Source organism: Embiotoca jacksoni, unplaced genomic scaffold (genome assembly GCF_022577435.1).
Source record: "Embiotoca jacksoni isolate LCO1_2020_lvr unplaced genomic scaffold, fEmbJac1.0.p SCAF_2, whole genome shotgun sequence".
NCBI classification, from domain to species: Eukaryota; Metazoa; Chordata; class Actinopteri; family Embiotocidae; genus Embiotoca; species Embiotoca jacksoni.
Genome location: NW_027185340.1, coordinates 3,287,559 through 3,307,179, shown reverse-complemented (window position 1 = coordinate 3,307,179; position 19,621 = coordinate 3,287,559). Strand labels below are relative to the sequence as shown.

The 19,621-nt window shown below is 41.6% G+C and overlaps 2 protein-coding genes across 2 annotated transcripts in view; one reads left to right on the top strand and one right to left on the bottom strand.

Annotated features, from left to right (window-relative positions):
- Positions 1–237: 237 nt before the first annotated feature.
- rpe (ribulose-5-phosphate-3-epimerase) lies at positions 238–3,499 on the top strand. The gene is made up of 6 exons (XM_069153973.1): positions 238–420; positions 797–876; positions 989–1,128; positions 1,469–1,603; positions 2,585–2,671; positions 2,777–3,499. Exons 1-6 carry the CDS (start codon positions 263–265, stop codon positions 2,897–2,899), a joined length of 723 nt encoding a protein of 240 aa, XP_069010074.1. The 5' UTR covers positions 238–262; the 3' UTR covers positions 2,900–3,499.
- Positions 3,500–9,562: 6,063 nt separating this feature from the next.
- Positions 9,563–19,621, bottom strand: part of igsf3 (immunoglobulin superfamily, member 3) — a 66,557-nt gene continuing 56,498 nt past the window's right edge. Inside the window, exons 7-9 of the mRNA XM_069153972.1 lie at positions 16,445–16,855; positions 14,234–14,698; positions 9,563–13,566 (exon numbers count right to left, since the gene is read on the bottom strand). Coding sequence (XP_069010073.1) covers positions 13,316–13,566; positions 14,234–14,698; positions 16,445–16,855 — 1,127 coding nt within the window. The 3' untranslated portion in view covers positions 9,563–13,315. The remainder of the gene's footprint in view (positions 13,567–14,233; positions 14,699–16,444; positions 16,856–19,621) is intronic.

The following is a 19,621-nucleotide window of genomic DNA, read 5'->3' as shown; positions in this document are numbered from 1 at the left end:
CTTCAGGGAAAATAATGAATGAAAATAGCCTATGAAACTTTTTAGACCACAATGAAGATTTAAAAAAAGAAAAAAAAATCCTAACAACAGTCAAGGCCAACTGTATAAAAGTACAGCCAAACATGTATTTATCTTTCCCGACGACATATGGTGGTCATGAAAGTAAATTTCCGGCCAATTTCCGGTATTTTATTTTGAAAGTTATCAACGGAAGTGGTGCTATATGCTACAGTTAGCTTGGCGTTAGCTGCCACTAGGCTGCATGCAGACAGTAACGGCAGCAGCAAAAAAAACCATTATGGCTTACAGTGCGAAGATCGGTCCGTCCATCCTGAGCAGCGACCTGTCCTGTCTGGGCAGCGAGTGCGTCCGGATGATGGAGTGCGGCTCTGATTATCTGCACCTCGACGTCATGGACGGGTCAGTTTGTCACGGGTTTGGGATTACGGTTAGCACGGTTAGCACGCGCCTGAGAGGACAAAGTTGGCCAGTTTGATAATTATTCAGCTGGAGTTTTCCGGTTTTTAGTCCGAGGCTTTCGAAAACGTCATGCGGTGCACTTTCCTCCCGAGTTTTAGCGCCTCTTCCTCGCGTTAAGAAGTTCAGACATGTTCCTCTTCCTCTTCGCTTGTGTGTGTCTGACGTCACGTTGCAGCTGTTGCTGCAAGATGACGTCACTTTGCAGTTGTTGCTGCAAGATGACGGGATTTCTCAACGGTTGCACGTTGAATATCTGATTCTGTTCCCCCCCCCCTCCCACTTTTTTATTTTTTATTTTATTTTATTTCTTTTAAAGGCACTTTGTCCCCAACATCACTTTTGGCCATCCCACGGTGGAGTGCCTGAGGAAGTCCCTGGGCCGGGACCCTTTCTTTGGTGAGAAACAAACACAAACACACGTGTGACACCTTTAAAAGCTCCCGATGAACTGAACCGCGCATGCTCTGTGTGGTGGAACACCGTTGTTGTGATTGTGTTCATGTTGCAGACATGCACATGATGGTGTCGCGGCCGGAGCAGTGGGTGAAGCCCATGGCTGCAGCGGGAGCCAGCCAGTACACCTTCCACTTGGAGGCCACCACCAACCCTGGAAACCTCATCAAGGACATCAGAGAGAGCGGCATGAAGGTGAGGCCATGACACCGCACTCCAGGAAGAGGAATTACGTTTAAAAGAATAAATGTATAATGATTCATAGGATGGATTTATGAAACATGCTGGTTTGGCTTATATTGCTGCTAAAATATGAAATACTGACATCAGCGAACATAAGATGACTGTATTTTAGTCTCTGTGACCCTCCACCAAGGGGATTCAAAAAAAAAAAAATCCCTGCTGCACGTTGCATACGATGCACCGCTGCAACCAGTGCTGTTGCGTTGCATGCCATGCCCCACGGTGCCGCCTCCGGTTTCGGAAACATTCGGGCATCGCTGTTTAAATACGCTTTTGTGTGTGAGTGTTGTAGGTGGGTGTGGCCATAAAGCCCGGTACCACAGTTGAAGAGCTGGCACCCTGGGCTAACCAGATCGACATGGCTCTGGTCATGACTGTTGAACCTGGATTTGGAGGACAGAAGTTCATGGAAGACATGATGCCCAAGGTAAGGACAAACGAAAATGAAATAATAAAATAAACAACAGAAACACATATCGTACAGTCACTTTTCTGTCAACAGCCCTGGCAAACATTGAACATAATGAGAAGTGCAGTACAGCTGGTTTACGTTGTGGATGTAAACTACTTTATGGTCCCGCTGTTATTTTAATACGCAATGAGAGATAAAGAACGATCCTTGTGGAGTACATGCAGCCCACTGATTTGATGTAAGAGAGCAGAGAGAAGTTTGCATCATTAAAATCACCGGTGTGGCAATACTTAGCGTTTCTCTAAAATGTGCAATATCCCAACTCGTGCACACAAAAGAACACGTTCCGAATGTTTAGCGCACTGACACCTGTTCCCATATATAACATGCCACACATTTGTGCCTCGTGTAAACTCACAACGTAGTTTGACAAGACTATATATTGCAGACCAGTTTTCTTTAAGCCAGTTATAGATGATATGAAACATTTGTTGTGTCTTCTCCAGAGGGAGGACGATGGAAGATGATCTGCTGCCATGAAATGATTTCCCAAGCAAAGCTCACTTCAGTTCAAGTAATTGTGGGCTAGATTTGACCAGTTGTATAAACAACAATCTTATGATTATTACGCACCTGTTTTATACATAGATATCTGTAAAATGAAAGGCTACAGTTTCTCACACACCTCTGCTAAACTGAAATTATAGACTCGCATTACATAAGTGCCGTGTAAAGTTTCACTTTCACAATAATGTGAGACTTAGAAGTTTATGTTAAACCACAGAAATACAAAATACTGTGTTACATAAGTACTAAAAACACAATAGATTTGCACTTAGTGCTGTCGTCGCTCGTGTTAATTCTCTCTCTCACTCTTTTTAACACGTGGTGATTAATTGTTGAATTGTAGAAGCACCGTGTCTTTTTGGCAATCCTACTAATTTATCAAAATTGTGTCGTCAGGTTTTGAGTTCTGTTTTATTTCTGTGTGCCCAGGTGAGCTGGCTGCGGAGTCAGTTCCCTTCATTAGACATTGAAGTAGATGGAGGGGTCGGCCCCGACACCATTCACAAGTGTGCAGAGGTAAGAGATACAAACATTACAGCCCACTCAAACACCCACCTATAAATCTGCGGATTTGTTTTTCCAGTTTCTCTTACATTACTTGTTTGCTCTCGTCCACTCCAGGCAGGGGCTAACATGATTGTGTCAGGCAGTGCTGTGATTGGCAGCGACGACCCTCGTTCTGTCATCGCTCTCCTGCGCACCGTGGTGGCGGAGGCAATCCAGAAGCGCTCGCTGGACCGCTGAGGTGTCCTATTTCTGGAAGTCCCCGCAGCGACGCTCCACCTGCCCGTCCCAGCAACACACCACAGCAGCCGGAGGAAATGACTCAACACGGACATTTCTGGGGTAGAGGTCAAGGGTCACGGTCAGAGCGGGGGCTTCAGCAGAGGCATGAGCTGACAGCCAAATTATTCCAATCGCTTTGATGTGAGTGAAGCTGCGTCGTGCCTCCACAAAACTGTTTGAACTTCATCCTCTGCTGCCACAGTCTCCTTTCTGAACTCAAACTGAGTCTTACCTCAGCTTGTGGACAACAATTTCAGGACTGAAGCCAAAGCTACTCTGATATTTTCTTTTAACATTCCTTGATGGTGTTTTGAATTACACTGTACGTTTTCAGTATAAATCACTCATGAAAATACAATGGTTAAACATACCTCCGGTTTTTCTAATTATTTTTTGACTTCCATCTGAAATAATGTTTCATGGATCAAGACAACAATTTTGGCGTGTTTGCCGTTTTGTTGAAATCACAAGTTACTTACTGTACTACTGAGCAAAAATGTTGTACACTACTAAATTACAACAAACTTTGGGTTGGCAGATTAAAAAATCTCAAGTGAAGTGTGTACTTTTTGCATTTTAGCTTTGAATGTTTCTCATATGATCATATTTAAAAAAAAAAAAAAAAAAAAAAGAAGTTTGCAATTCTGTGAAAATGATTGCTGACCTAAAACTAAACTAAATGTTTTTATTACATACACAACAAAATGCTGAATGACATGCAGCGGTCATTTCTCTTGATGTTTGCAAATTGAAGACTGTCAGTTTTAATTTAATGTTGATATGATAATCTATTGTGAGGATGCATATTTGGAGATAATGCTTACAATATTTAGCATTAAAGAAAAACAAACCGTAATGATTATAGACACCAAATATTGTTAAATTAAAAAAAAAAAACTAAACCACTTTAATGAAATTTTACAGTAAAATCCTCCTTTTAAAATAAATCCAGCAATGTTAATCTTATAATCTAATAATATGACACTCATAAATCAGTTTTGTTACTCCTTGCTCAGGTTTTGAATGTTAGACTTCTTGTTTTGTATTTTTCCTTTGTGATATTGCTACTTATACTCAAGTAAAGGAGAGTAATGATACTTCCACAGATAAAATGTACAGTACATGAACCAAGACTTTTACTGCCTTTGCACCCTTCAAACACTAGGTGGCGAGTTTGGACAAATACCCCTAATAGTTGGTTAGTATAAGAAATCTTGATTAAATTGTTTGAGATGTATTATTCATTGGTAAATATAAACAAATATGCTGCATGGCTCTAAACTAGAACTACAGTCCTGTGATGTCATCAGGTTTGATGGTGTGAACAGGGCCACTAAGCGTTCAGCTGAGAATCAGACACAGTTACTATAGAGTAAGTCTTTGCTGACAAACCGCTTATGGCAAAATTGCTTGAATCGTAAGTGCTCTGTCTGACCGTGTGCGTACTCACGGTGCAGTTTTGACCTTTGATCCCTTTTCTCAGAAACTTTCAGCACCCCCATCAGTTTAAATCAATACATTCCCCGAAGCTGTGTTGTTGTTTGTCAAGTGAGTTGCATGCGGCAGTGGTCCCGGTGACCGTTTAGTTGGAATAAGTGGAAATTCAAGCTTTCTTAGCAGGATGTGTTTTCAGGAATAAATGTGTAATTCTGCGTTCGTCGAGTCACAATTGAATGTGGAGAACCCTGTTCCTGAGGACACCCACAAAGACCAAAGGCTCGTCGATACTGTCTCTCATCTCTTTTGTCTGCTGAAAGAATCCCCCCTGTCAATGAGAATCAACCATGACATACTTCGAACTGCAAGCCGCTTGTACTCAATAATGCAGCACATGTCTCGAAGGCTATCACAGACCCGTTAAAATATTGATGCCTAAAATCTGTATTTTCTTTTCAAAGCCATATATAATGGCAGATTATGTCATCGTCTTTGCTCACTGGATGCTATGTGCATGCAGAGGTTCATTTAGGGGACATAAGTGTGACCACAGGGTTTGTGTATGGTACATGCCTTTGTACATGATGAGGGAATCTCCTGTGACCGATTTCTGTTGTAATAGATGATGACAGGCGTTTGTATGCCAGTGTCACTGAGAGGGAGAGAACATTCAATGTGAGGGAGTTGTCAGCCCCTACACATGCTCCACACTTCTTAATCCGTGTCGCAGTCTCATTAGCAGTTAACTGACAGTTGTTGTTGTTTCTCTCTCCAGATTGTCTTGCACTGTTTACACACTACGTGTTGATTTACTCTGTAATTTTAAATAGCAGGGAGTGATAGAGAAAGAAAAGTGAGCAGCAGCAGTGGTGACAATGAAAGAGATGGTGGGATGGTGATGCGTATACTGTGACGCACACACACGTAGGGCTATTAACTTATACATCAAAGTCAGTCAGTCCTGTTCTGGTGCCATGACAACTACATCCACAGGTACTGTCATTTGTGGTTAAAAGCAGTTATAGATTGGGTAGAGGGGGGGGTGTGGGGGAGGGAGGTTGCAGACCAGTCGAATGGTCAGAGATCAATCAGTGCTTTTGCTTCTCCTGGTCATGTGTGACTGTCCTTCCCAGCGTGCCACTGGGCACATACAAAAGACAACACACAAACACTGGGAGAGGTTGAAAAAGAGGGAGCGGGTATATTTACAGTCCACAAATGATTTTAGTGCAAAAATGAGCTAGACAGCCATCATGTAGAGCTTTTGATCTTCACAGAACTGCCGGGAGGGAATGTCTCGGTCGCTGCCAGAGGTGTGTGCACGCACCTCCACGGTGTACGACTGCACAGGAACTAGATTGCCAAACAGCATGTCCCTCCAAAGTGTGTGTTGATGGACTGCAAGAAGCTACACACACACACACAGGAACACATCGCCACTCACAGGGAGCTGCTTTACGCCTGGTTCGAGCCGGAGTAAAACCCACACGTGGAAATTTTACCCCGGGGTCTCAAATTCTGATACCAATGTCTTTAAACATATTCATGATCATGAGAGATGAAATCCTGGATTGGAAAGCCTTGTATATTACATGCTGTCAAATATTCAACTGCCTCTTCTAAAGATACTGTTTGAAGTAGCTGCCTGTCGCAGGGGAATGTGTTTTTTTTACATTTCCTCTCCTTATTTTTTTCCTTTTTCATGCACCTTCTGCTGCCATTTATTTTGTTCATCTATTCCCTGCTGCATTCTCTTCGCCTCCTTGACTCCCCCTTCTCCTTTCATTGGATCATTATATAGTAGAATTATATATTTCTGCTTCTCTCCTCATCTTCAGCACTAAAGGCACATTAGTGAACTGGCTTTGCCTCCTCCTGCTCATTCATAATTACTTGGCGTCCCACAGGAGAACAAGATGCACATCGCTGATTAGCTCGCTGTTGTTACCAACTTTACTTATGCATAAAGGCCTCATCTGATTGAATGTGCATGCATCGTCTTATTAACAATTAAAAACGGGGTGCTTTAGATGACACAACAAAATATCTCTTAGCTTTTCCCTACAGCACGGGGGGCTACTGTACAGTACATACTGTAGATCTGATGGATAACCGAGCATCTGATTCAGCGAAGTGAAAGAGGAGGGGCCCCGTTTGCCCTTTTTGCTTCTCAGCGCTTATTTATAATATCAATGTGTGAAATGCCTAAAGGCATAGCTACTACTGTGCTGTCTATATTATGAGTTTATCTTCTCTTGAGGATGGTAATTTGCTTGTGTAGAACTCTCTTTATAGATGCAGCATACTCTATCTGGGTCTGGGATGAATAAAGGCAAATCAAAGGGATGTACTATATATAAAAGTCTGGTTTTTAGCCATGCTAGCAGTGGAGATGACAATGTCGGTCAGTCGGTTGGTTGGTCCACTACTTTGGGTCTGAGATATATACTGACTCTGGTGATACCCTGAGTAGTTTTAAGAAGAATTCCTTGACAACTACGCAATAGATTTTGTCATTAAATGTTGTAATGATACCCACTGAGGATAGAGAATGAATACTAAAGACCCAGGTGAGTGATCCCCTGACTTTTCCCCAGTGACCACCATGAGGTTGACTTTAATTGAAGTGTCTTTATAGCTATTGAATTGGCCATAAATATGACTTGCAAAACATACTGCCACCAGCCTCAGGAGAGCTTTTGCTGCTGAAAATGTTAAAATGCGAAGCTAACTTGGTAAATATAGTAAACATTTTACCCGCTAAATTTCAACATACTGATATTTTTTTTATATGCTCTCATTAGCTCAAAAGCACCACTGTGCTTACGGCCTGAGAAATGCCAACACTGCTGTGGACTAGCCTTCTTTAAAACTGCCTCAGGGCTCGTATCTTCCCCTTCATCTGCTCCTGTTCACCAAAGCTTCATGTTAAACTACCTCTGGTAAACACACCCGTAGACAGTCAAAAGTTCCTACATGCTTTCAAAACCAAGACAGATTAAGTGGGCTAAAGACAAAATGGTCTCTTAAAAACCTTAATTTTTCAAGATCATTTCGCCCATCAACTATTACATTTTCATCTAAATTCCCAATAAAACAAATAAAACAATGAATACCTAGAACAGTTAATTAGCTCTACATCTGAATCTTCAGGCTTTCACGGGGCCTCAGAGAACGGGTAGACTAAACGTTGAGGTCCCACGGGAACGTTGCAGCAACCTTAGCATTAGTTTACTGCATCTAAAGAAGAGCCAGTGGAAGTACACAAACAACTTTAGTCTTTATAAAATATGGATGAGATGAGAATATTTTAGAGTGTTTGTAAATTTGTGCATGTTTTTAATCCATAATGAATGATGTGGGACATTCAGTGTTTTTGTTGCTTGCATGTCAGTAGGTGTCTTGTGATCTGCCTGGAGGTTTCATGATCATCATCAGTAAACTCGTGACTTTTTTCCCCCCCACTGAACAGCCTTAACTAACAGGCCCTTAATACAAGTATCGATTCTTTTTCCTGGAGGAATTTGCACAGATTACATAGCCCGAGAGATTACTGACTGCTGCTGATACATCAATGTCAAATTGTAGTGCTATTTTCAGCAGTACAGGTAGCGCTTCTGTTCTCCTTGCCTCTCCATCTCAAGAGAAACCAGTGTATTTGAAACGTGAGTGTACCAGTTCGTGTATTAACGTCTCCAGCTGGTTTCGTCTTAAGTATTTTTACTTTCCCTTACATTACTGAGTGAGTCATACCACACAGAGCGATGTGGTATCATACAAGGGTGAGAACCACAAGTTGTGCACAGGCCTCAACAACTACCAGTCACACTCTACAAGCTGTTAATTTTGTACCACTGCCTCCCTTATGTCTCCTCTCTTAGAACTGCCTGTCCTGCTTATAGAGAAGATGTTAAGCATTGAGAGTAAGTCAGCATGTTTTTGCATACAAGCAAATATTCCTTAGTTAAATTAAAACTTAGTCTGCACCCACTTTCATAGATTTTTGTCTCTGTCCTTGTTATGATGCACCTCAGTTCAGACACTACAAGCAGGACAGTGAACATGTTCCATCTTTGCATTCTCTTTAATGCTTTCACTGTTACTGGTCATAAATCATGATATATTTGCCTAACTACCGCCCTGCCGCTCTGGATCGTTAGATATTGGGTGGCCAAGTGTGCCCTCTGTAGTCTGCATCTTCAGTGAGAACTATGGATCTGCAAGTGTCTACTTTTATGCAAAGTCTTTCCTCGTAGGGGGTGCGCTTGAGAAAATGGAGACCGAGCAGAAAAATCGAGCAGAAAGTGGGACAGGAAGATTGTGCTGAAAGCGAGACGATTTGGTGTATTTCCATCCTATGAAGTTGTCACAAAGCCTGCTGACAAAAAACATCAGCAATATGTTAGCAGCATACTTCAATAGATCTTTGAGTGACAGGGTTCTTTCAGTCAAGACAGTACGTTGAGTCGACCAACAGCTCTCACAGAGAAACCTGTCTGCATCACAGAGCGCAGAAAACACATCTACTGAACCCACAAGCAAAAACCAAGCCATGATTTTTCTTACAGTGAATGCTGTTTCCCTTTGTGACACTGTGATTTATGGAATGGGTGGTAGCATTTGTTTTTGGCCTTATTGGTTATGTGTGCATCAATATGAGTTAATATGGATTCATGGGCGAAGGAGTCAGGGAGAAGTACAAATGGCATGCACTAGTGGCAGAAAGCAGTTTACTGCTTAGGAGTTATGTGCATTTGTGTGTGTGAGCGAGAATGATGGAGGAGGCGTGAGGAGGTCCATCTGCATCAGATGAGTTATGAAATGTGAAATGGTTTTGCTGAGGCAGTCAAAAAAAGTTTCTTGTTAATTTGCAGCAGGCCCTCCAAGCATAATTTAACCTTTGACATGCTGACCCAAACCTTCCCACTCGCTTAGTCAAAAACACATTCACACACAGACCTGGCTGAACATGCAGAATAAATAAACCCTGGAGTTGTTTAAGGTCAAGATCCCATATCAACCAAACAAGAGCCTGCTGCCTGCAGAGCGTTAACCTTGATTTTACGGTGAAAGCAGAGCTAAATGGTTGAGAAGGGTGCTGGTAGTACTTCAGTAAATCATAGTTACTACATGTTGTTTTCTTATCTCCAAATACAGCACATGGTTGGAAGGAAAACGGGAAGATGCACGGAATGTATTTTATTGCAATGAACTGAACAGCGAAATGCCGTTTTAATGGACACAATGGTATTTGATGGAATAACAAAAGCAAAAAAAAAAACATGGTCATATATGAATACAGCAGTAAAAAGCATCGATGGCTCAACTGAACACATCAACACACTGATTTACACCTAAATCTGGAGCCAGCACACGGCCAATACATGCAGCCCTCAAAACACAGCTACAGCACTGCCAGAATGTGTGGAGGAATCTTGTGAGGCAGCTACGGATGGTATTAATATTATTATGACAAAAACACCAGAGTTTGACTGTATGGCGCCAATGATGGCGGTTGTACTGTGACATCACACACGGCAACTACGTCCTCCACTTCCTGGCTCAAGTCTGGAAAGATCAATTTAATTTCATATTAAGTCTAGGATTATGTGATTTACACACTGAAGCTAAAGCAGCTGTTCCGTGGCACCATTTACCCAACATGCATCTCTGTGATTGTTTTAGATTTATAAAAGGCAATCATTCAAACAACAAATAAGGTTATGCAAGTTTGCTTACGGAAACTGATATTAGCATCCTGTTAGCATTTACAGCCAAAGCAAATGCTAGTCAATAACATCTGCAACCATTCTATCAAACTAGTTTGATAAATTATTCCCGGTGATGTTGGGGCCTGAAACTGTACAGAATGATTATCGTGCTGTTTTCAGATAGTCTTTGAAAAAGAAAAGTAGTCCACCCAAACACACTGAATGTTGCAATTTAATGAGGCAACATTTGGACCACCAAGTCTTTGTTTGAAAAGAATATTTACTGGATACACAGACGATTTTGACAATCAGGAGATCACATGATGTTACAAATTAACACTATTTACAAATGCATTTTTTTCTGCATGATCCTATCTTTGTACATATTTCTATGATTGTACATTGTCTAAAATGTTAATTATTCTGGGTGTATATACCCTGGATAGGCTGTTAAGACAGTTTTACATACTGTATTGTATGTAGTGGATAATGTTTTGCTTACACAAGGTTTTGTTATCATGTGTTCTCCTCTTATTGTAGGTGTATTCATTTATTTACATAGTGGAAAAAACTCATTTTTGCCTCATTAAATTATAGATTTTTTTTTGTGTGAACTGCCTCTCTCTTTTCATTGTGTGCTGCTTGTTTCCAGCACCTCAGCTGTGATGAGTGCGCTCTGCACACTAACCAGATTCTCTGCTAACGATCTCTCTTGTAAAAGCACCTGGTTAATAATGAACTGACATATATGGGCTTTTTTTCTTTGATGACATTGGTGAGTTTAGTTGTAGCTGTGTTTGCTGCACGTGCATCACATTTCTAACTCTAGTAACTAAATAGCACCAGGCTTACTTACCCTGGACTAGTGTTCGTCAGATGGAAAGGTTGAAAAGAAGAAAAGTTGTCTCGGTATCAGCAGCAAACCTTTTTTTTTTTTTTGTTGACATAAATCTGTTTAATGAAGTGCTGCATAAAAGCAAAGCAATAAAAAGACGAATATGAGCAATAATATCAAACACAATCTTCACAAACACCCATTCTTGAAATTAACTACTTCACAAGTTCAAAGGGCATCTGGAATTGGATGTCAAATATTGGAAATGACTAGGAACCAGGGACTTTGCGTTGACTCTTGGCTCAGGAAGTTGTGGGTGGGGGTGGGGGTGGAGGGTGCGGGGTTCTCGGCTCTCACACAAACACAATGCTCAAAGAGTTCAAAGTTTACAAAACATCAAAATTTCCTCCTGCGATATTGTCATGCAATATACATGTTGACACGACTGAGACAACAATGTCAAGTTTTTCAAGAGTTCTCATGTCCCGTCTTGGCAGTGAATGGGTTAGGGCCCACGTCGGATCGAGGATTTCACACCTCTCCCCTGGCTGTTGCATTCCAGAGAAGGTGACACAGGTTTCCAACCCTTCTGCCGTGCGTCAGGGGAGCTGAGGAGGACGCCTTCAGCCAGAATCCATGATTAGAAAACATTTTAACAGTTCAGTTTCAGTCGTCTCTGATCAAACATCCTACCTAGGTGTTACATCACATTTGACTAAATAAACGCGACTCAAGCAAAAAGCATTAAGTGAATCCATTTTTGTGACTTGTCTGTTCAACTATTGTACATTTAAAGCCACAGTAAATTTCATTATAGGTATAAGATATACAGTGTTTTGACACTGATTAAACTTGACAACCTGGTATGAAATGCTACAGACTGCAATGCGCAGGACAAATCTAGCATTTCTACTTCTACCACATTGTCAACACACAAGCTATTGACAAATTGTGCTTGGTGCAGTTGCCCGGCAACACAAGCAGCACAGTTATTTGAGAACGCCAAAGCAAAAACAAATAAAAATAAAAAAATCTTAAAAAGCTATGCAAAAAAGTATAAAACAATAAATAGAAAAGACTTTTAAAATAAACACAAAAGTCAAACATTTGTCCTCGTTAACTTGTTTTCTTATGATGTGCAGAAGACATTTAGTGTTTCATTATACTTCTACACATTTGTAATCTGTAGTGTGGCTCTTATCAAATGAAGTCTTTTTTGGGACTAATATGCATCTGATATCTTTTCAAGACAGGACGGAGTGGTCATACTGGGCAACTTAAAGAAATGTGCAAGAATTTAATTTCAGTCAGTAACTCCAACTGTGTAATTTAATAAGGACAATTTAACTGATTTAACATTAGTGTAGAAATTGCCCTTTTGCCAACAAGGCCCATAAATCCACAGCAGGAGGTAAGAAGACATATTTACAATCTGCCTCCAAACTAATCAGCTTTCCTCTCTGTAAAACTTCAAACATAATCTGCAGAGGACAGCATGGAAATAAGGAGGACTTGGCACTGAAAAAAATTCACTTGTGTTAAAATACATATATTCTCAGTAGCAGAGAAATGTTCATTTATTCTCCATCATTTCTGACCTCTTTCTCTTTCTCTCACTGCCGTGGAGGCAGAGGATGGAGGAGAAGAGCGGGACCGTCTCTCACTAAGGCCAGAGTGTCTGGCAGTGTTTAAGTGGCACACCAGGACCTGTTTCTGTCTGCCAAGGCAAATTCATTGTGAAGGCAGGTGGGCCAACACACATACACACATCCTCACTTAGGACACAGACTTGTGTGTCGTAGCCTTTGTCTCTATGCAGCCTGGCAACCAAGTCAGCAGCTACGAAGTCAGTGGGCACAGAGCATCACTATGGCAACCAGCATAGTGGGCAAGGCTGTGGCTGCTCTTGGATCAGTGCACAGACTTTTTTGGCATCCACGTATTGCCGGAGTCGATTATAGAGTTCCTTCTCTTAAATGTTGCGCCCAGATTGGCCATTGTTCTCATGTGCACAGGATTTTTTTTTTCCTCTTGAAAAATAGACAAATATTTTGAATAATAAAAATCAAAATGCAACTGTGAGATTAAGTTACACAGAAAACAAAAATGAGAGAGGCTCATGGCAATCTCTTGTCCTTCAGTTTTTGGTCGCACAATAAATTGTGCCAACATGGAACATCCATTCTCATTCGCACACGCACATACAAACAGTTGTTAAAAATAAAACAGACAGCCACCAGGGTAGGAACTTTGAAACTGATCAACTGATTGACTAATTCAACACAGTAGTGAACGACAGTAAGGTCTGAAGTTGGAGTCCAGATCTGCTCCCTGGCATTGTGTTGGCTGAATGCACGATTTGCACAAGGCAGGAGGGGGGAGGCCCCTCACTTAGTCAACAGAGCCGGGGTGCAGGCTGAGCGCAGGTGGGTCCAGACAGGTGGGAGAGTAACTGAGATGAGGTTCTTTAATCCACAGGAGCGGGGCGCCGTTCTTGCCCTCTTGGCTCTTGCTGTTGTTGCGGCTCTTGAAGCGCACCAGCAGCAAGGCGATGAGGAGAATGCCGAAGATGGGGAAGGGGTAAAAGAAGACAAAGTAGAAGAGGGACTCATTGGAGCACACCACTGACTGGAGAGTCGAGACTGTTGACAAAGAATAAACAAATCAAAGTCGTTCACAAATGCAAAAACATTTTGCAAATAGCCTTCTCTTACAGTTCTGATGATGAAAAATGATGACTACAGAATGAAAAGAGGTTTACTTTTCATGTCTCTTACGGCGAGTAGAAGGCACTTCTGACAGTTACATATGATTTTCATCTATCCGTTTACACTTATAAATAAATCTATTTGACTTATTTAGGTCCTAAGCCTGATTCTGAGTCTATTCACGACTCAGCCTTATTCCTAAACAGTGAGTGGCCATCGCTGGCTCCCATTTTAACTGGATTTGTTTTATTATCATAAATGTTGCAGTAGAGGAGGCCAGACCATTCAAGGCAGAAATTACACAAAGTATTTAAGAGCTCTATAATTGGACCATTAATATTCTCAAGTTACTTTTACTGAAATACAAAGGACAGGTTAGGACTGGGCAATATGACAATACACACCATGAGCCAAGACATACAAATAAGTAGTAGTTAATTACATCCTGTGAAGAGCGTTTCTGGTTTTAAATTGCCAGCTTACTATATATAAAATTGTTCATTACAGTAAACAATTTGAAGAAAGCCATTGATACAAATGTGGTTTTGTCACAGTGTTTAATGTCACCTTCATTCATAGAAAACTCCAAGGACTCGGTTACCTTGTTGCTGTATATTGACAATAGTGAACCCAGAATTGTTGGTGGCCAGGCGGTACCATGCCTTGCGGGGGTTCAGAAGCCACTCCTCCACATGGCAGTAGTATCGGCCTGCGTCTGTTGGCCGGGCTCCTTGGATGGTCAGGCTGTACTGATCAGAGGTCATCCTCTCAAACTGCAAGCGGGAATTTGGCCCCGCTTCCTCTCTCGGGCTGCAGTTTCCATTTCCGAAAACAGCATCATGGCCGATGGAGAAGACGCACTCCCGCTCGCTCTCTCCTTCCCCCGGCTGGTCCTCGTTGTCCTCGTTGTCCTCGTTGTCCTCGTCGTCAGAGCGCTCCACATACCAGGACACGGAGAAGCGGGAGTCTCGGGACGACTGTGAAGGAATGCTACAGCCCAGTCGGATTGAACCGGACTCTTCCACTGTCACATTTGACTCCAGTTCTTCCACCTGCAGGCGAACCTCTACAGCGATACGAGAAGAAAAGAAAAACAAGGATTGGAACAGAATAAAATTAAAGTATTGAAATGTGCAATATATCTTGAAACTGTACGACAGACGAAAAAGGCAGTTTTCAACCAAATTTACAATAACACTGGCTTCTCAAGAATATCTGATCATTTCTGCTTTAGTTCCAAAATAAACAAACAGATTAGTCACTTAGTAGATTCATCTGCAGCTATTATTTTTCAGATAAAAATAGAAACAAAAACCTCAAATGAGGATTTCCAGGTTTTTGCTGTCAACTTGGGACAAATTGTAACAGATGAATTTCAGTATTTTCTAAAATGTTGCTCTCAAAATAACAGAAAATAATCAGCAGATTACTCGACAATCAAAATGAATGCTAGTTGCAGCCTTAATTTGAACAATTCAAACAAATTAACAGCACTTAACATATGACTCGAGTGGGACACCAACCTTTTAAAATGCACAAATACCAGGAAAAAAAATTATAAATCCCACAGTGCAGCCCATAGCTATTGCCAGTCTTTCAGCTTTCCAGCAGGTTTATATTCTACCCCAAGGCCAGTGTGTCTGTCTGTATTGGTATGCTACAACCCTTGAGGGGTGGTACTATGACCCACTTCCACTGCAGTAAAAAAACAACAGTAGCAGTAAAGACTTGGCTTGCTTGGACTCATTTGGAACGGTCGTCTTGTTAAAGCAAAATGAGAAGCAGAAAGCACAGCAGGAGAGCAGGAAAAAAAAGCCTAATTCTGGCACCCATCTCCACTCATCTTTCCTCTTGACAGGCTTCCTGGGTGAATGTTTTAACACCTTAATGAATATACATGATGTTTATACGGCATGATATATTCATTTTACGGAGATGTTTACATGTCATAAACAGTTAAAATCTACATGGTTATGTGTGATACATTTTATAATAGCCTAGTCCCTCAATGAGCTTCCAGAAATGTATTAAGTCTTTAAATCAAAGCTGAAATGCACCCAAACCATAAAAGTAATCTGTATATCAATCAATATGAGGTGCACATATTCCCAAATCTCTAGTACCGCAGCTACATTAATTGTGAGACCAGTGTCAACTTGAAAGCAGATTATTATATTGAGTAAGCATTTTCTTTGCTCGACAGGCTTGTCACCAGCTGTTTTCGTCCTCACATTTAAGTTGGACAGATGCCATATCAATGATTTCTCTCTGAATTGTAAATAGGACACCTGGCAGACAAACGTTGTTGTCTGCAAGAAGTCACCTTCAGCGGGAAAGGTGGGTTATTATTTTTTTGCATTTTGGAGTCATGATGTTTTATTGTATAAGAAAAGGCATGAAGGCTGTGGTAAAATAAAAAGGGAAAATTCTGTCGGGGAGAGAAAAAGATACGAGATGGAGTGTACTTAAGAGAACTGTCATGAGGTGGGATATCAGGGTGTGGGTGGCAGTAGGTACATCGTGGCTTTAAGCGGAAGTTTTTGAGTACAGGACAAGAGGATTACGTTCTCAGAGAGCTGGCATGATTTCAATACATTTTTCTCTCCACCTGAGGCAGGTGTAAGGGCACCAGTGAGCGATGGCCATGAGGTGTTGGGCAGAACATGTGACAGAGGGAGGAAAGGTTGGGGCAATGTTAAACTAGTGTAAAGCATTAAAACGCGTGGGGCTAAAGTGGCAGCTAATGCGTCTGTGTAGTGGGAATAAATATGCATTCTGTTAAAAAGAGCAGTACTTTTGACTGCTTGCTCACCTGGCTGTCTGACCAGAACCTGCGTGAATCCTGAGGACTCCCGGGAGAGTCGATACCAGGCTCCATCTGGGTCACTTAGCCACTCTTCCACCAGGCAGTAGTATGTCCCAGAATCGCTGCTTTCTGCCCTGTTCAGCGTCAGCACATAGAGACGGGGTGAAAGCCTCTCGGCTTGCACACGCCGTCTAAGTCTCTCCTCATCTGCGTAGGCACCGTACTCGAAGGCCCCTGAGCGTTCGATCCGCAGCAGCAGCTCATCGGCTTCTGACCCAGTTGCTCGTCTCACGTACCACAGCACAGCATGTTGGGAGTCCTGGCTGGTCTGGGAGGTGATGGAGCAATTGATCCTGACACGGCTGTCTTCCAGGTGCACCTGAGACTGGTTGTTCTTTTGCACTTTCAGCTTACTCTCTGCAAGAAAAATGTAAGGAGAGAGGGTTGAGGAGAAAAGGAGAAAATATCAAACAATCATTACGATGGGTGTCGGAAAAAGTGAGTGCCAGTGACAGATACACAATGCAATTTCTGTTTTGTGACAGACGACCTGTTGCTGCGTTTATTTCTGGTGGCAGCAGGGCAGGTGAAGATAGTGTTGTGTGGGCGGATGCAGCAGTTGACAAAGAGAGAGAGAGTGAAAGAAAGAAAGAAAGAAAGAAAGAAAGAAAGAAAGAAAGAAAGAAAGAAAGAAAGAAAGAAAGAAAGAAAGAAAGAAAGAAAGAAAGGGATAAATGGGGAAATGTCAAGCAAATCAAAGCTGGAGAGATGGGAGGTATGTTCGTATCAAGGTAGAAATGTAAGATAAGATGCAGAGCAGAGAGAGGAGACAAGGGTGAATGTGAGAGGTGAGGATTGTAAAGAAGAGCTATGGATATTATTAGGTAAGATATAAGACAAAAGCAGGGCAGGGGGTCTTGTCAGTCTGCCAGCAAGAAAACGGAGCAGGAATGCATTTATAAAGTCAAGCAAGCAAAGGAAGAGAGCGGACGGGGGAGGAGGGAGATGACAGAGAGGTGTGACTGAGATGTCAGGATGGAGCTGAGGCTGTCCTGAGTGCTGTGACAGGATTGGTTACAGTGACATCGGTTGTGGGATAGGATTAGCTGCAGGTACATCAGGTGTGACCGTGACCAGAGCCCTACTGTCAAATGCTCGGGGGGAGGATTAGTTCAGCACAAAGCATGTAGAAATACACAAATGCGCACATATCTCTGACACAAGATGTATGAAAACACAGGGACACAAGTCAGAAAAGAATTTGTCCCTTACTAATCTTTAACAAAATGCTTGAAAGCAGTTTATTTTCCCTGATCACAGACCTGCTGTGATTTGCATTTGACATAATCTGATATTAATTGGAGAACCTATTCAGGAGATGTTGAGAAATTGAGATGATTATAATACAGATAACAATAACTATTTGATTGGTAGCACTAGTAATCTAGTGTTGGCACACAGCCAGCAAGCAAACAGTTGTTTGCTGGCTGAGAGACATTTGGGGAAACAATCAGAGGGTTGATTTCCACCAGAATTACCTAAATAATACAGGTGATTTATGTATGCACAAATGACAACCAGTAAATATCTGAGAATATCTTAAAAAAAATTTTTAAATATACAGGTGCTCAATAAGCTAATAAACAGTTTTTGACTGTTATTAAAAGCATCAACATAAAAAAAAGAAAAAATGAACTTCTGTATGAAAATTCATATATGGAACTAGCTGACCCAAGATAGGTGTTAAAATACTTGTGTTCACTAACAGCGTGAGTATGAAGCCTACATGATTTTGTACTTGGCTGACATCCATCTGTTCCACTGAAAGTACCTAAAACTGGCACCGAATTCTGGCTTGCAATTACACTCTTGTTCTCTTGATTCTTTAAACAGTGTTTCTGATCAAATATTTTTGTACATTTAGAGGCATGGTTCTTGTACTGCTTGTGTTAACAGTTATGTTTACATTTATTTAGTCAAACAAAATAAGCGATTTTGTCGATAAGGTATGCATTCATAGTTTTGGTTTTGGTATCGGTCCAATAAAATCAGATAACAACAGAACTTGACCAGTACAGTACATTCGTAGTAATTAGTAATTGTTGATGAGTTGTCAGAAACATTTCAAAGTCTTTTTTTTCTTTTTCTGTTCAACTGAAATAGTTTTGACTCCATGTGAACCTCTCCATTTCCTCTCCATGCTTCTCTTGTGTTAAACAATCCTCTGCATTTCCAATTTCATGCACCCTCCTATCTCACACCAGGCTTTGCTATGACTGACTGACTGATTGACTACCTGGGGTCACAGCCATCTGCCTAGAAAACCTCATCCTTATCCACAGATTGACAAGCATGCTCAAATGATAGCTGTTTCTGATCCTCCATATTTGCACAACACATTCAGCGTCGTGCACTTGGTTGCATTCAAAAGATGTATGGCTACGAGGCATCGCCAGACCACCCCGTTATGCAACAGTATTTCAAGCTAGCATCTCAAATTAGTCATCATCATTGCCTCTGTACCCTCTAGACTTTGTAGGAAGACTGAAAATGTCCCCAACTGGAATTACTTCAGAGCCCCTTTGGAATCCAAACAATCTTATTTTTTGCAGAAGAATTACCTCCGAACCTCCTGAAGTGGAACCATGCAGGATTGGATTGGCACAGGACAAAGCAATTCTCTGCTGTTCCCATTTGAAGTTGAATTCGGCAGCTAGGAGAGAAACTGGGGGCTGAAAGCCTGTTGCCGTACATCAGTGTTTACAGAAATGCCTTTTTCAAATCTAAAATAGGCTAATTATTTAAGCCCTATTAGACGGCATCATGAGCTATTTCAAGTTATTATTACTAAAGACTCATGCTGAGACCGAAGGGACAAATAAAATGGAGGGGAACAATGGGCAAAAAGGCAGAAGAGAAATAAAGGGAAAAGAAATGCTGTCTTTTTATGTTCCAAAACAACTTTAAAGTCTCCACTCCCTGCAGAATCCTCTTGCTGTGAAAGCGACTTCACAGACCCGCCTGTCACATCCTCTGACATGTGTCCGTTCCCACAGAGAGTGAGGCTCCTTCTGTCAGCTACAGTGTCGCCATCCTACCAGTTACATCAATGCATCTGCTGACGCATGCAGTATACAGGCTAAAAATTCAATTTGATGTACGTACAGTATGCAGCGTGTTTGT

What these genes read in the sequence shown, in the direction of transcription:
- rpe (XM_069153973.1), top strand. Translation starts at nt 263, where the DNA reads ATGCAGACAGTAACGGCAGCAGCAAAAAAAACCATTATGGCTTACAGT. An exon ending in TCAGAGAGAGCGGCATGAAG is followed by an intron (nt 1,129 to 1,468) that starts GTGAGGCCATGA and finishes TGAGTGTTGTAG; the next exon opens with GTGGGTGTGGCCATAAAGCC. An exon ending in TGGAAGACATGATGCCCAAG is followed by an intron (nt 1,604 to 2,584) that starts GTAAGGACAAAC and finishes CTGTGTGCCCAG; the next exon opens with GTGAGCTGGCTGCGGAGTCA.